Source organism: Bubalus kerabau, chromosome 4 (genome assembly GCF_029407905.1).
Source record: "Bubalus kerabau isolate K-KA32 ecotype Philippines breed swamp buffalo chromosome 4, PCC_UOA_SB_1v2, whole genome shotgun sequence".
NCBI lineage: Eukaryota > Metazoa > Chordata > Mammalia > Artiodactyla > Bovidae > Bubalus > Bubalus kerabau.
This window is the reverse complement of record NC_073627.1, coordinates 157,530,712-157,545,654: the sequence shown is the minus strand read 5'-3', so window position 1 is coordinate 157,545,654 and position 14,943 is coordinate 157,530,712. Positions and strand designations below refer to the sequence as shown.

General features: G+C 41.9%; 1 protein-coding gene across 7 annotated transcripts in view; it reads right to left on the bottom strand.

Annotated features, from left to right (window-relative positions):
- MSANTD3 (Myb/SANT DNA binding domain containing 3) overlaps positions 1–14,943 on the bottom strand; it is a 37,242-nt gene that overhangs the window by 9,050 nt on the left and 13,249 nt on the right. For all 7 annotated transcript variants that reach the window (XM_055579159.1, XM_055579166.1, XM_055579165.1 and 4 more), the window contains one exon: positions 4,391–4,841. In XM_055579159.1, coding sequence (XP_055435134.1) covers positions 4,391–4,808 — 418 coding nt within the window. In that variant the 5' untranslated portion in view covers positions 4,809–4,841. The remainder of the gene's footprint in view (positions 1–4,390; positions 4,842–14,943) is intronic.

The window sequence follows — 14,943 nt, the reverse complement described above, 5'->3', positions numbered from 1 at the left end:
GGAATGGCAACCTGCTCCAAACACACAACATGTAATCTCTCTCCCAGGTAAAACAAAGCCACCTGAAGTAGAAAACAACTCGATCGTGTGCAAAACGGGTAAGAAGGCCTAAAGTGTTTCCTGGGAGCAGAGAACACAGTCAAGGGGTGTTCTTCCACTTGGGCAATTTGAGTAAGTTTAATTTCATCAGGAAAACCAATGAAGGCAGTCAAAGGATAGGAAGGAAACTATGTACAGGCTAAAACTCAGCCCTTCTCAGCAGAAAAAATGGAAACAGGACTGACAGGGAATATGGATAAATAAGATGCCGAGGATATACACTACAGAATATCATACATCAACTAAAAGAAACAAGTTAGATTTACTCACTGTGGTGGGGATAGATCTTTAAAACATTCTAAGTGAAAAGAGGTAAGAGAAAAAGGAATGGCATCTATAGCATGATTTTTAATCTATGTAAATTTTTAATATTTGCAAAAAATAAAATATACACACACACCACCAATGCATGCTTTCAAAAACACATGAGAGAATATACAATACGTTAGAATGATTAGGGTTCAGGAGAAAAGAGTGAAAGTGATGAATGGGGATTAAAAAAAAGGAAAACAATAATGCTGATTTTTGTATAAGTAATACATACACAAAAAAGGACTTTTCCAGCCCTTTATATATCTAATGTGTCATGACTAGAAATAAAAATCAGTCCTCTGTACTGGAGTTCCTACCCCAAAAGAACAGGATTAAACTAAAAAGACTAATACTGGAATTTATTAAGAAATGTTTGATAGGTTGGCATGCCTATGTCTGCATTACTGGAGTATAGCTGTATAGTAGAGAACTAACAGCATATGAATTAAATGTAAGTTCTCTCAAGATACTCGAGTCCTACCTGAAAGCTTAGTTTTCCTACATGCATCTGACATTTGGCCATTCTACCTTCATTACTTTGCCAACAAAGGTCTGTCTAGTCAAGGCTATGGTTTTTCCAGTGGTCATGTATGGGTGAGAGTTGGACTGTGAAGAAAGCTGAGAGCTGAAGAATTAATGCTTTTGAACTGTGGTGTTGGAGAAGACTCTTGAGAGTCCCTTGGACTGCAAGGAGATACAACCAGTCCATTCTGAAAGGGATCAGCCCTGGGATTTCTTTGGAAGGAATGATGCTAAAGCTGAAACTCCAGTACTTTGGCCACCTCATGCGAAGAGTTGACTCATTGGAAAAGACTCTGATGCCGGGAGGGATTGGGGGCAGGAGGAGAAGGGGACGACAGAGGATGAGATGGCTGGATGCCATCACTGACTCGATGGACGTGAGTCTCAGTGAACTCCGGGAGTTGGTGATGGACAGGGAGGCCTGGCATGCTGCGATTCATGGGGTCATAAAGAGTTGGACACGACTGAGCGACTGAACTGAACTGATCACCTCCAGCAAATTTTGTCGACTCCCCTAGTTTGTTTGTAAACCTGTTCCCCAAAGATTATGGAAGTTAAGTATCGAAGCCAAATTATCACATATCATAAATCTACAGGGTATAAATTCCTTTATTATATTTAAGGAGAAAATACCCGTTTTTTACAACTACGTTCCTAAGTTTTAAGACCAGTGCATTCAGATATACATTTCATGAAAGTTATTAACAAAGCTAAGAACATGCAAGGGACGGTGATCAAGATGACACAGTTGAAGACATCTCACATAAGAAATAGTTGGTGGGAGGCCTCTAGGGGAATGTGTTAGTTAGGCTCCTTTGTTTAAACTCCAACAAATCTTTGAGCAACTAATTCTGTCACAGGCACTGTATAAGGTGTTAGGACAGTGCTGTCCGACAGAAATATGAGGTACGTATGCCATTAAAATTTCTTCTCATAACCCCATTAAAGAAGTAAAAAGAGGCGAAATTAATTTTAGTAACATATTTTTAATCCAACAGATCTAAAGTATTATTTCAACATTCAATCAATATAAATGTTATGAGTAAGACTTTACATTGTTTTTTGGTACTAAATCTCTGAGATATAGTGCATACATTTATAGCACCTCTCAATTCAGTCTCCCTACATTTCAAGTGCTTACCAGCCTCACATGGCTTGTGGCTGCTATACTGGACAGCACAGTAGAGACAGAGAGACAGGAGACAAAGTTAGCAGAGATACTAACTAAACACACACACACACAGAGTCCACGGGCCAAAAGACACACGATAGAAGAAGAGCCATAACTCTATAGCAGGTTCTCAACCTTTTCCCCAGTGAGACCCGGAAACAATGATTAACAATTCCAGCTTTCTTTCTCTTTCTTAAAAGTAAGTTGAAATGCAAAATGGGTAAGGTAACCTCAAAGCTGTTTTAATGTATGGAAAGAGTTTCAGTACCTTAACTACTAGAGAATACAAATTACTGTGGACCCAGTTCCCAACTGACAAAGCAACACACTTCTCCATCACCCTCCAGATCTGACCTGGAAACAGGAACCAGACAGCATATGGCTGTACCTTAAGAACCATCAGCAAAAAGTCTCATGCACCATATATGTACACACAGCCAATTTAAAGTAAATCTCTTTACAAGTGAGTCTCTAGCAAACGTCACTACAGGAAGGACACGGACAATCCACATTTATTCCCTTCTTGTTGAAAATTTAGAAATTGTGTTTATGAGTAAATAAGTTATATCCTTTCCTCTAAAAAGCAAGAGGAAAAAAATCTCTAAGAACAGACTTTCTAGTTCCTACTCAAGAGTTTGAAAATGGGGAAATAAGACTGTCCCCTTAGAATAAGCTGATGAAATCAATACACAACCATCCAGACTGGAGATTTGCAAAGTGAACTGCACGCAGTCCACACCAGCATCTTCCTCAGCAACATCTCTCAGGGAATATAAGCAATTTGAAAAGCAGCCCTGCTGATTCACCTCCCCCAGCACCATTCCTTCCACTGCCTCACAGACACAGAATCACCCAAGGCCAGCATAATGGACAGGAACTGGCTGAAGCTGTAAACATCTCCAAGGCAAGGACACTGTCAATTAGCAGCGGACCCCACTTTAGCATAGAAGCAGCAATGAGGATGGAGGAGAGATAGCTGGCAGTGTCCACATTAACACTGGAAGCTTCCCCAGCTGGGGAACTCAAGAATCAACTTAAACACAGAGATCCTACCCTGAGAAACAACACATGAGTTGCCTGACATTCAACTGGCTTCCTAGATTTAACCTTGGCCAAATGATCAGAAAACAAACATTTGATCATAATTAAGCTTCCCAGGATGATCTGCCGACAGGGAAAAAAAAGTGCTAATCAGAAACATGTTATTATCTTTTCCACTCTACATGAATAACATTCTTGGTTTTAAACAGTTTCCTGTGACTTTTAATTAACCAGTCTCTCAGAGCTTCAATTTACTCTCAGGACACTAATAAGTGAATTTCTCATCCTGCAAGCCAGGAGTTGGATTTTTCCAGGCAAATCCTTGCTGTCTGGGTCCTTGGAGGGCCTTTTGAGCAGCCTTCTGGCTTTCCCAGAAATCTTCCTCTGCATCAAGGTACATTTTCTGCAAACTTCCATGAATCTTTACATAAACTGATCTTTCCTATCTTAAAAGAGGCAGAAATTACTGATACTTTGTCTATATGCATTCTCACCCTCCCCTTGCCTGGAGAAATTTCAATAGCCCCTTAATTCCAACTTTTTAAAGCCATGACCCACTACTGTTACAGTCTTAATTATATGACATTCTTTTACTTCCCTAAGAATTATGTATGTCATATTTTTCTCTTTTCAAAAATGAATTTTTCCAGAATTTCTCATGTTTCCTGGAGTACACAAACCAAAACTATAGATCACAATATTATAATAGGTAGAAATGCTAGTTTTTAACTTGGGTGACTGCTAAATGGGTGTTTGGTATATCAGCCTCTGTACTTTTGGTAACTTTGAAATAGTTCACTTTCTTAACGTGGCCTTTTGAGGAACTTAATGTGGTGCTTTGCACACAACAGTCCTCAAAAACTACTTTTGAAAGATAAAAAATATGATTGACTGAAATGAATATAAATCCTCAAAGTCTATTTAATATATAAGATAGAGATAAGCAACTAAGGTACTTCATTCATAACTATATTGATGCAGCCCCTTATTTTCCCCTCTTAGGTGATAATAGTGATTACTGAGACTTCTTTAAGAGATAGCACAAGGAGAGAAGAGCTTCTGTTTTTATGGACAACAGACTTTAATGTCCTATCTAATCCAGAAATTCTGAACTAAGAAAGTTAAGTCTGATAGGAAAGTTATTATTTTTTTTTTTTCTAAGCTCCGTGGAAATGAAGGACTTGAACACTGCAATGTCAAACGGCTACCCGAGGGGAAGGTGCAAGCGGGCGGCACGCACGATACCTTGGGCAGCGGCCTCAGCGTGGTACTCGGGCTCCTCCTCGGGAGGGCTCTGCAGGAAGTACAGTTGCTCCGGCAGCATGCTGGCAATCTTCTCCTTTCCCAGGACGTGGGTGCTCAGAAGCGGGCTGACGCTGCGCTTCACTTTCTCTCTCCTCTCGTGGGCCATAATCTTTTTGGTCCGAGCCTTGATGTTCTCCCAGCACTTCTTCAGCTGTTTGAAATCCCGCAGCGACACGCTGGGCTGGGAGTTGTACTCGTGGGCAAGCGCCTGCCAGGTGCGCTGCTTGAGGGCAATAGTTCGCGCATCACTTTTCTTACATTCCAGCACATACTTGTACTTTTCTACTAACGCCAGCAGGATGCTCTTTTCCAATTCTGAGAAGTATTTGGCAGGTTTTATGATTTCGTTGTTTTGCATTTTCCACTGTGTTTCTCCTGGCTGTTAGCTATCCTGGAACAGGAAGTTTGAAATAATCATTATCAACTCCAGCTATAAAGGCATCAGCTAATCACTCAAGCTCCATCCCTGACTTGATTCCCTTGTCTGAAATACGGTACTTTCCTCCCCTCTTTAATATTGAGTTGTGATATTCTCAAGAAAATATTCAGAAGTTTACCAGGAATGGGGTTTTAACTTAAGAACAGATTTTCAAGTGGGGGTTCCCTGGTGCCTCAGATGGTAAAGAATCTATCTGCCTGCAATGCAGGAAAAACGAGTCAATCCCTAGGTCGGGGGGATCCCCTGGAGAAGGGAATGGCTACCCACTCCAGTAGAACCTTCGCTACACTTCTTGGCTATTTTGTGGTTACCTGGTTATTGTGTTTAGTCGTGTCTGACTCTTTTCCATCCCATGGACTGTAGCCCACCAGGCTTCTCTGTCCCTGGGATTCTCCAGGCAAGAATACTGAAGTGGATTGCCATCTCCTTCTCCAGGGGATTTTCCCTGCCCAGGGGTCAAACCCACACATCCCACTAGGCAGGCAGGTTCTTTTCCTCTGAACCACCAGTGAAGCCTGATTATGTGGTGCATACATGTGTGTTCAGTCGCTTCAGTCATGCCCAACTCTTTTCGATCCCATGGGCGTTAGCCCACCAGGCTCCTCTGTCCACAGGATTCTCCAGACAAGAATACTGGAGTGGGTTGCCATGCCCTCCTCCAGGGGATCTTCCAAACCCAGGGATCGAACCCGCATCTCCTGTGTCTCCCACATCTCCTGTGTCTCCAGCATTGCAGGTGGATTTTTTTTACCGTTGAGCCACTGAGGAAGGCCCTATGTGGTACAGAACAGCCAAAAAAAAGAAAAGCTGAACATCTATGTGGAACTCTATTGTGTTAATTTGTTTCTATCACTCACCTAAAGACAGACATCCTGGGATGTGAAGTCAAGTGGGCCTTAGAAAGAATCACTATGAACAAAGCTAATGGAGGTGATGGAATTCCACTTGAGCTATTTCAAATCCTGAAAGATGATGCTGTGAAAGTGCTGCACTCAATATGCCAGCACATTTGGAAAACTCAGCAGTGGCCACAGGACTGGAAAAGGGCAGTTTTCATTCCAATCCCAAAGAAAGGCAATGCCAAAGAATGCTCAAATTAGTGCACAATTGCACTCATCTCACACACTAGTAAATAATGCTCAAAATTCTCCAAACCAGACTTCAGCAATACGTGAACCATGAACTTCCAGATGTTCAAGCTGGTTTAAGAAAAGGCAGAGAAACCAGAGATCAAATTGCCAACATCCGCTGGATCATGGAAAAAGCAAGAGAGTTCCAGAAAAACATGTATTTCTGCTTTATTGACTATGCCAAAGCCTTCCACTGTGTGGATCACAACAAACTGTGGAAAATTCTGAAATACCAGACCACCTGACCTGCCTCTTGAGAAACCTATATGCAGGTCAGGAAGCAACAGTTAGAACTGGACATGGAACAAGAGACTGGTTCCAAATAGAAAAAGGAGTCCGTCAAGGCTGTATATTGTCACCCTGTTTATTTAACTTATATGCAGAGTACATCATGAGAAACGCTGGGCTGGAAGAAGCACAAGCTGGAATCAAGATTGCCAGGAGAAATATCAATCACCTCAGATATGCAGATGACACCACCCTTATGGCAGAAAGTGAAGAGGAACTAAAAGCCCTCTTGATGAAGGTGAAAGTGGAGAGTGAAAAAGGTGGCTTAAAGCTCAACATTCAGAAAATGAAGATCATGGCATCCAGTCCCATGACTTCATGGGAAATAGATGGGGAAACAGTGGAAACAGTGGCTGACTTTATTTTTTGGGGCTCCAAAATCACTGCAGATGGTGACTGCAGCCATGAAATTAAAAGATGCTTACTCCTTGGAAGGAAAGTTTATGACCAACCTAGATAGCATATTCAAAAGCAGAGACATTACTTTGCTGACAAAGGTCCATCTAGTCAAGGCTATGGTTTTACCAGTGGTCATGTATGGATGTGAGAATTGGACTGTGAAGAAAGCTGAGGGCCAAAGAATTGATGCTTTTGAACTGTGGTGTTGGAGAAGACTCTTGAGAGTCCCTTGGACTGCAAGGAGATCCAACCAGTCCATCCCAAAGGAGACCAGTCCTGGGTGTTCATTGGAAGGACTGATGCTAAAGCTGAAACTCCAATACTTGGGCCACCTCATGCCAAGAGTTGACTCATTGGAAAAGACTCTGATGCTGGGAGGGATTGGGGGCAGGAGGAGAAGGGGATGACAGAGGATGAGATGGCTGGATGGCATCACCGACTTGATGGACATGGGTTTGGGTAAACTCTGGGAGTTGGTGGTGGACAGGGAGGCCTGGCGTGTTGTGGTTCATGGGGTCGCAAAGAGTTGGACATGACTGAGCGACTGAACTGAACTGAACTGAAACATTAAGGAACTGATAATTCCTCAAATTCATGGTAGGCACCTTTTGAACTACACAGGTCTCTCAAAGTTTTGTTACAGCTGAAGATAAAAGAGAAGGCACTGAGTGACCTAATATAACAGATAATATAAATACTACCAAGGTTGTAGAATCATCCAAAATCACCCCAGAAGATCTGACATTTCCATCACTATGTTTGTGGCTGCAGATAGGTCCATGCTCTTAGAGGAACCTCAGTTTCTTTATCTTTAAAATGAGGACTTGGAGTCTGTGATCCTTAAGCTATAAGGGCCACTTTTAAAAGTGTACAGTTCCATGTAAATAATTAATATAATTTCAGAGGTGTAAGGGCCTGAATGCTTCAAAGATTGAGTCCAATGCCCCTCTTTTTTTTTCCCCCTGGATATTTCATACAAATGGAATAATCTGTGACTTGCTTCTTTCACTTTGCATAATGTTTTCAAGGTCTGTGTACATTGTGGTGCATATCAATACTTCATTCTTTGTTATTGCCAAAGGATAGTCCATTTTATAGGTATAGCACAGTCTATATCCTTTACTAATTAATGAATTTTTATTTTATTTATTTTTGGCCATGCCGCATGACATTGGTGCTAGCGGTAAAGAACCCACCTGCCAATGCAGGAGACGTAGAGATGCAAGTTCAATTCCTCGGTCAGGAAGATCCTCTGGAGGAGGGCATGACAACCCACTCCAATAGTCTTGCCTGGAGAATCCCACAGACAGAGGAGCCTGGCAGACTACAGTCCATCAGGTCACAAAGAGTCGGACACAACTTAGCACACATGCCCTCATCATTATTAGAATCTATATACCATAGATTAGCATATTAAAAAGCAGAGACATTACTTTGCCAACAAAGGTCCGTCTAGTCAAGGCTATGGTTTTCCCAGTGGTCATGTATGGATGTGAGAGTTGGACTATAAAAAAAGCTGAGCGCTGAAGAATTGATGCTTTTGAACTGTGGTGTTGGAGAAGACTCTTGAGAGTCCCTTGGACAGCAAGGAGATCCAACCAGTCCATCCCAAAGGAGATCAGTCCTGGGTGTTCATTGGAAGGTCTGATGTTGAAGCTGAAACTCCAATACTTTGGCCACCTGATGCGAAGAGTTGACTCATTGGAAAAGACTCTGATGCTGGGAAAGATTGAGGGCAGGAGGAGAAGGGGACGACAGAGGATGAGATGGCTGGATGGCATCACTGACTCTGTGGACATGAGTCTGAGTGAACTCCAGGAGTTGGTGATGGACAGGGAGGCCTGGCGTGCTGCGGTTCATGGGGTCGCAAAGAGTCGGACACGACTGAGTGACTGAACTGAACCATAGATTTTTATATTTTTAATAAACGTAAAAACATGCTATACCTTTTTATATTTAAAAAAAATTATATATATGTAACAAACATAGTGAAAATGATTACTACAATCAAGCTAAATAACATATCTCCTCACATAGTTACCTTCTATGTGTGTGATGAGAGCACCTAAAATCTAGTCTCTCATCATGTTTCCAATATTCAATACAGCATTATTAGCTATAGTCTCATTCCTGTACCTTAGATCTCCAGATTGATTCATCCCACATAACTGCACCTTGTAGCCCCTTAATCAACATCTCCCCATCTTCCCCACTCTCAACTCCAGTCCCTGGTATGCACTGTTCTACTCTCTGCCTCTGTGAGTTCGAATCACCTGGTAGTCTTAGTATCATTTCACAATTATCTCTTACTCAACTATGACTCCCTAGGTCATCTTGCCATCCTCCCCAGTGCTGAGCCAGCATCTTTCACACAACAGATGCTTAATAAATGTCTTATTCCACTGAACCTATGTGTTCTATGACCACATACTCTCCCACATCTTTTATTCACAGAAAACTTCCTACAAAATTAATCTCTCAGATTCATCATGGCAAGAATGTCACTAAGCAACAGAGAATGCAGCAATAAAGCAAGCGGCGCATTGTCCTCTTTGTGGAAAGGGCTGATACGCCCCGTTCTCTTTATGTTCTTCAAGCCTCTGAGTTTTCAGAATAACAGACAAGTTTCAAGATACTGATGATGCAGTCCATTTAAAACTGACCAACCTGCTACGAAAAGAAATAGAAACTAACTTGAAACGAGCCCCACTGGCCAAAAATGGGACATCTGAATAAGAGTGATGGGTACACTAAGATTCATCAAATTATTCTCTTGATCTTCATATTTGAAAAGTTCCACAGTTAGGGTGGAGGAGAAAGACTGTGGCTTGTAAGTTTTAAAACACTGACTTAAATTCACACCATTATACAAGTCAGCTCTTCACACACTGTGCCTGGGGAGGGGTTACTGTAGTTTTTATTTTTTAATATTTATTTGGCTGTGTTGGGTCTTAGTTGCGGTTTAGGGAATCCCCATTGCGTCAAACAGGATCTTTCGTTGCAGACTCTCTAGTTGTGGTATGCGGGCTTAGTTGCTTTGAGGCACGTGAGATCTTAGTTCCCAGACTAGGGATTGAACCCGCATTCCCTGCATCGCAAGACAGATTCTTAACGCTGGACCACCAGGGAAGTCCCAGTTGCAGTTGTAAGTAACTGAAATCTGTGAGACCTGAGTGTGGAGGGGACCTGGCCAGATCAGAGAACCTTTAAATAGAAGCCAAGGAAACGTGGGCTTAACATGAGGGCAATAGAACCTGGTCTGGGTTTCCCACCATGTACCACTTCCTCCCAAAAGTTAAGGTCAGTGTGATCAGTGTCTCCAGATACAAGGTGCCTGCCCTCACATTCATTATGAACACATCCACATCAAAAATCTAGAGCTTTAGACAAGCCAGAGGCGGTTTGGCCCTGAGGTCTTGGGCAAACAGAAATGTTGTTGTTTAGCTGCTAAGTCGTGTCCGACTCTGCATCCCATGGACTGTAGCTTGCCAAGCTCCTCTGTCCATGGGAGGAGAATTTATCTTTGGAGACAAGTCCTGAACCCCTAAATTACTAGGCCTATGCTTCAGCCACGTGGCTCTAATATTCCTATGATGATCCATCCAATTCAGACCCTGTCTCCCCCAGAGGTCCAAAATTAATTTTCCCCTTCATCAATACTCTTATTTCCTATAAAGTAGCGTTCCCAAACTGAAATTTATTAACACGCACTCCTTACAATATATCTCTTCCTATAGTATCTCTATCTACCAAGATGTCTGTGTTCAATTTTATGTTCTATGGTTTATGTTCTATAGTTTTTATTATGAAATTAATAGGTATCCCAAATGTTCTTAACCTACACACCACACTATATGAAGCCCACCCCAACTCTTCTGCCCCCAGATGTCTACCTTCCCCCATGCCCCACTCTTTTTAAGAATCACTGCTATGAGGATTCGGAATCTGATTCCCAAATGAAAAAGGGATTGTTTGCTATTTCATTCTATTAAAGATAATAATATCTTATACACAATATACATTTTCTTTCTAAATAAACCTCTTTTTCTATCCTTGATTATTTTTTCAAGATAAATTCCCAGGAGAGGAACAGTTGCCAAAAAAGATAAAAAACACTCAAGACTTGTTCCATCACTATCTGTCCTTCAGAAATGGTATACCAACTGATATTCCCACATCATTGACTTCTGCTGTTAACATTTTTTAAAAATCTGTGTCAATTGTGGAGGTGAAAAATATGTCCCTTCATTGTTTAGTGATATATGAATTGCAGCTCCCAAGCAAATAGGCCACACTCTGCCTAACAAAGTCCCTGTGATACTCAGTGGAATTGAAACTACAGGCAATTAGTTCCAAGCACTTTAATAATTCCACCTCACAAAGTGTGCAGTACCACTAACTGCCACCAGGTGGTGGTGAGCTGGTGGGGATCTAAATTCATAAAGGATCTTAACCTAAGTGTGGCCAGTTTGGTCTCTAATAAGAGCAGTAATAACAATAGCAGATAACTATTATTGAGGCTATACTGTAGGCATGACATTATACTAACTGCATAATATGCACTATATCATTTAATCCTCCCCAAAATAGCCCCTGAGAGCATCATTTGTTACACTGCTAAAACAAAAAAACTGAAAGTACCAGAAGAAATTATACAACTCTCTCAAAAGCAAATATTCAGAATTACCAACACCTGGGGACCATTAATAGCCTATTAACTAGACTGTTATTTAATTACTAGCTAAGTAAATCGAAAGTTACCAATTTACTTTGCCTAATTTTGTAGAACAGCAGGCCTCCCTTGGACACGTGGTTGCATCCTGATGGGCTATAAAAGGATTCTGGTATGAGACAGCGTACCCCAAAGGTCCCCTATGGATTCCCAACAGTCTTCTGAAGTGGGCTATACATCCCCACTAACCAATTATTATTCCTGTTTCCCAGATCAGAAAAATGAGGCTCAGTAACTTGCCTGTGGTCACACAAATAGTAAGTAGCAGAACCAGGATTTAAACCCAGGTCTGACTCCATGCCCAGGCTGCTCTCTGCTCTACTTAGCCCACTTCTTTCAGACCTAGCGACAGCCTCTAGTGCCCCTGCTCGAATTACTCGTCAATCAGCAATCTAACTGTCAGCAGGGAAAGGTCCTCGGGCAGAGCAGCCTAGGAGCTGTCTGCTCCCCACTCCCCCTTTCTTTCAAACCTAGGGTCCCCAGTCCCCCACCCCCACACAGGTGCCCTGCTCTCACTCTAACCAGGGCACTGAAATAGTGCCCACTGTTGATCTGCTAAGAATGTGTGTCTGAAAAGTAACTGTAGCAATAATATGGAGCTTTAAAATGGTCACGCCTCAGGGAGACCGGATGCTGATGTTGCGCTGGAGCACCTGACTGACAGTCCTAAGTAAGCAAACACTTCCAGGAGAAAGATGTCCGGGCACAGCTTATTAGTAGAAACGCAGAGACTAGCACCTTCCAGCTTAAAACTGCTCAGGAATGTCCATAACTGGTTATATATGACAACATAACAAGCCTCTGCTGCATCAACTTTTATTAGAAACTGCCCCCAGCTCTACTCAGTATGGATCAAATTTTCTTCCCATTGTTCTGCTAGACAGGGTGCAGATGCATGGCTGTAGGACAACAAGCAGCCCAGAGACCCTCACATTGTGGGCCCTCAGCAAAATTTAACGAATCAATGTCTTTTGATATAGACATAAAACTGCCTACCATGCACAGAATGAGTATCATATGTGATAAAATAATCAGTACATCAAAAGCTGCATGAAAGTAAAAATGGTCAAATAAAATAGCAAAATTCAAATACGATGGAAATTCCTCTTGGGCTAAGCAAAGACCCACAGACAGAACTAAATAAAATAGCAGGATTTCAACACTATAAAAGAACACAGAGGAAATAATCAGCACAATTCCCAAAACAATAACACTGACTAAACCACCAGAAGACTGTAATAAGTACATTTAATATCCACCTTAAAAATCCATCTGTTAGGGGACTAAATGTTTGGATTCAACCCATCCCCCTAAAAAAACTTATTTGTTGCAACCCTAACCCTCACAGTAACTGTATTTGGAGATAAGCTTTTAAGGAAGTAATTAAGATTGAATGAGAAAACAGGTCAAGAAACAACAGTTAGAACTGAACATGGAACAACAAATGGACTGGTTCAAAATTGGGAAAGGAGTCGTCAAGGCTGTATACTGTCACCCTGTTCATTTAACTTATTTGCAGAGTACATCATGAGAAATGCTGGGCTGGATGGAGAACCACAAGCTGGAATCAACATTGCCAGGAGAAATATCAATAACCTCAGAAACACAGGTGGTTCCACCCTTATGGCAGAAATTGAAGAGGAACTAAAGAGCCTCTTAATGAAGGTGAAAGAGCAAAGTGAAAAAGCTGACTTAAAACTCAACATTCAAAAAATGAAGATCATGGCATCCAGTCCATCACTTCATGGCATACAGATGGAGAAACAATGCAAACAGTGACAGATTTGATTTTGGGGGGCTCCAAAATCACTGCCGATGGTGACTGCAGCCATGAAATTAAAAGATGCTTCCTCCTTGGAAGAAAAGTTATGACAAACCTAAACAGTGTATTAAAAAGCAGAAAAGTTATGACAAACCTAAACAGTGTATTACTTTGCCAGCAAAGGTCCATCTAGTCAAAGCCATGGTTTTTCCAGTAGTCATGTATGCATGTGAGAGCTGGACCATAAAGAAGGCTGAGCACTGAAGAATTGATGCTTTTGAACTGTGGTGTTGGGGAAGACTCTTGAGAGTCCCTGGGACTGCAAGGAGATCAAGCCAGTCAATCCTAAAGAAAATAAGTCCTGAATATTCATTGGAAGGACTGATGCTGAAGCTGAAGCTCCAATGTTTTGGCCACCTGATGGGAAGAACAGACTCATTAGAAAAGACCTTGATGGTGGGAAAGATAGAAGGCAGGAGGAAAAGGGGAAGACAGAGGACGAGATGACTGGATGGCATCACTGACTCAATGGACATGAGTTTAAGCAACTCCAGGAGATGGTAAAGGACAGGGAAGCCTACAGCATACCATGGCATGCTGTAGTCCATGGGGCCGCAAAGAGTTGGACTGAATGACTGAATAACAACAAGATGGAATGAGGTCATAAGGGTGGAGTCCTGGCTCAAGAAGATTAGTGACCTAATAAAAAAAGACAAGAGAGCTCTTGTTCCCTGCCTCCCCACCACCACCAACCCCTAGGTTACAAAGAGGTCATGTGAGCACACAGAGATGGCAGCCACCGACAAGCCAAGAGAACAGGCCTCAGAATGAAACCTACTTTACTGGCACCTTGATCTTGGACTTCCTAAGCTTCCAGAACTGTAAGAAATAAACTTTTGTTGTTTAAGCCTCCCCCTCCACCAGTCTGTGGTATTTTATTATGGCAGGCCAAGGTGACTAATACACCATCCAATAATATTCTAAGTCCACTAAGGATGAAACAAAGTCCTAAAATTTGGGCAAAGACTAGAGAAAGTTGGCTAGATTTAATCTCTACTGCCCTTTGTAGGAACTATGACCAAAAATCGTGACACTGAGACTTCAGACAGATGTTAGGATATGAACTACTGCTCTTAAAGTGAAGTGAAGACACTGGATGCAGAAAACCTGGGCTCAAATCTTAACTTTAGCACTCACTTAGCTGTGTGACTCTGGGCATGTCAATTAACCTCATGCTTCATCTGTAGTAAGAGTTAATACCCACTACTCTGCCTTAGTCCCCGTATATGACTGTCCTGCAATGGGAGTCAAGAAGCACAGACTAGATCTTCAATAAATTTTAGTTCTTTCCACCCCTCTCCCCCATACTGAACTGCTTCCAAAAGTAAAACAGTGGTCTAAATACAACATACACTCAAATACTTATTGGTTCTTCTATTCACTGGTTTAAAAAAAACCCGTCAACAGATATGTAATGAATTCCTGCCAAAGGCTCAGTACTGTCCTAGAATATGTGGCAGATACAAAGACAATCTGAACCACAGAGCCTGGAAGGGCACTGGCATGCAGAAACTGACAACCAGAAGGACAGGCACACTGAAACTGAGACCTAAACAGGACAAAGCGCCCTGGGCATTCAGAAGAGGGAAGAGGCTAATGTGCACTCTTCATGAACGAGAGGACATTTGAGCTAGATATTTTAAGAATGTATAGGATATGAACAGAGAGCTCTGAAGGAGATCA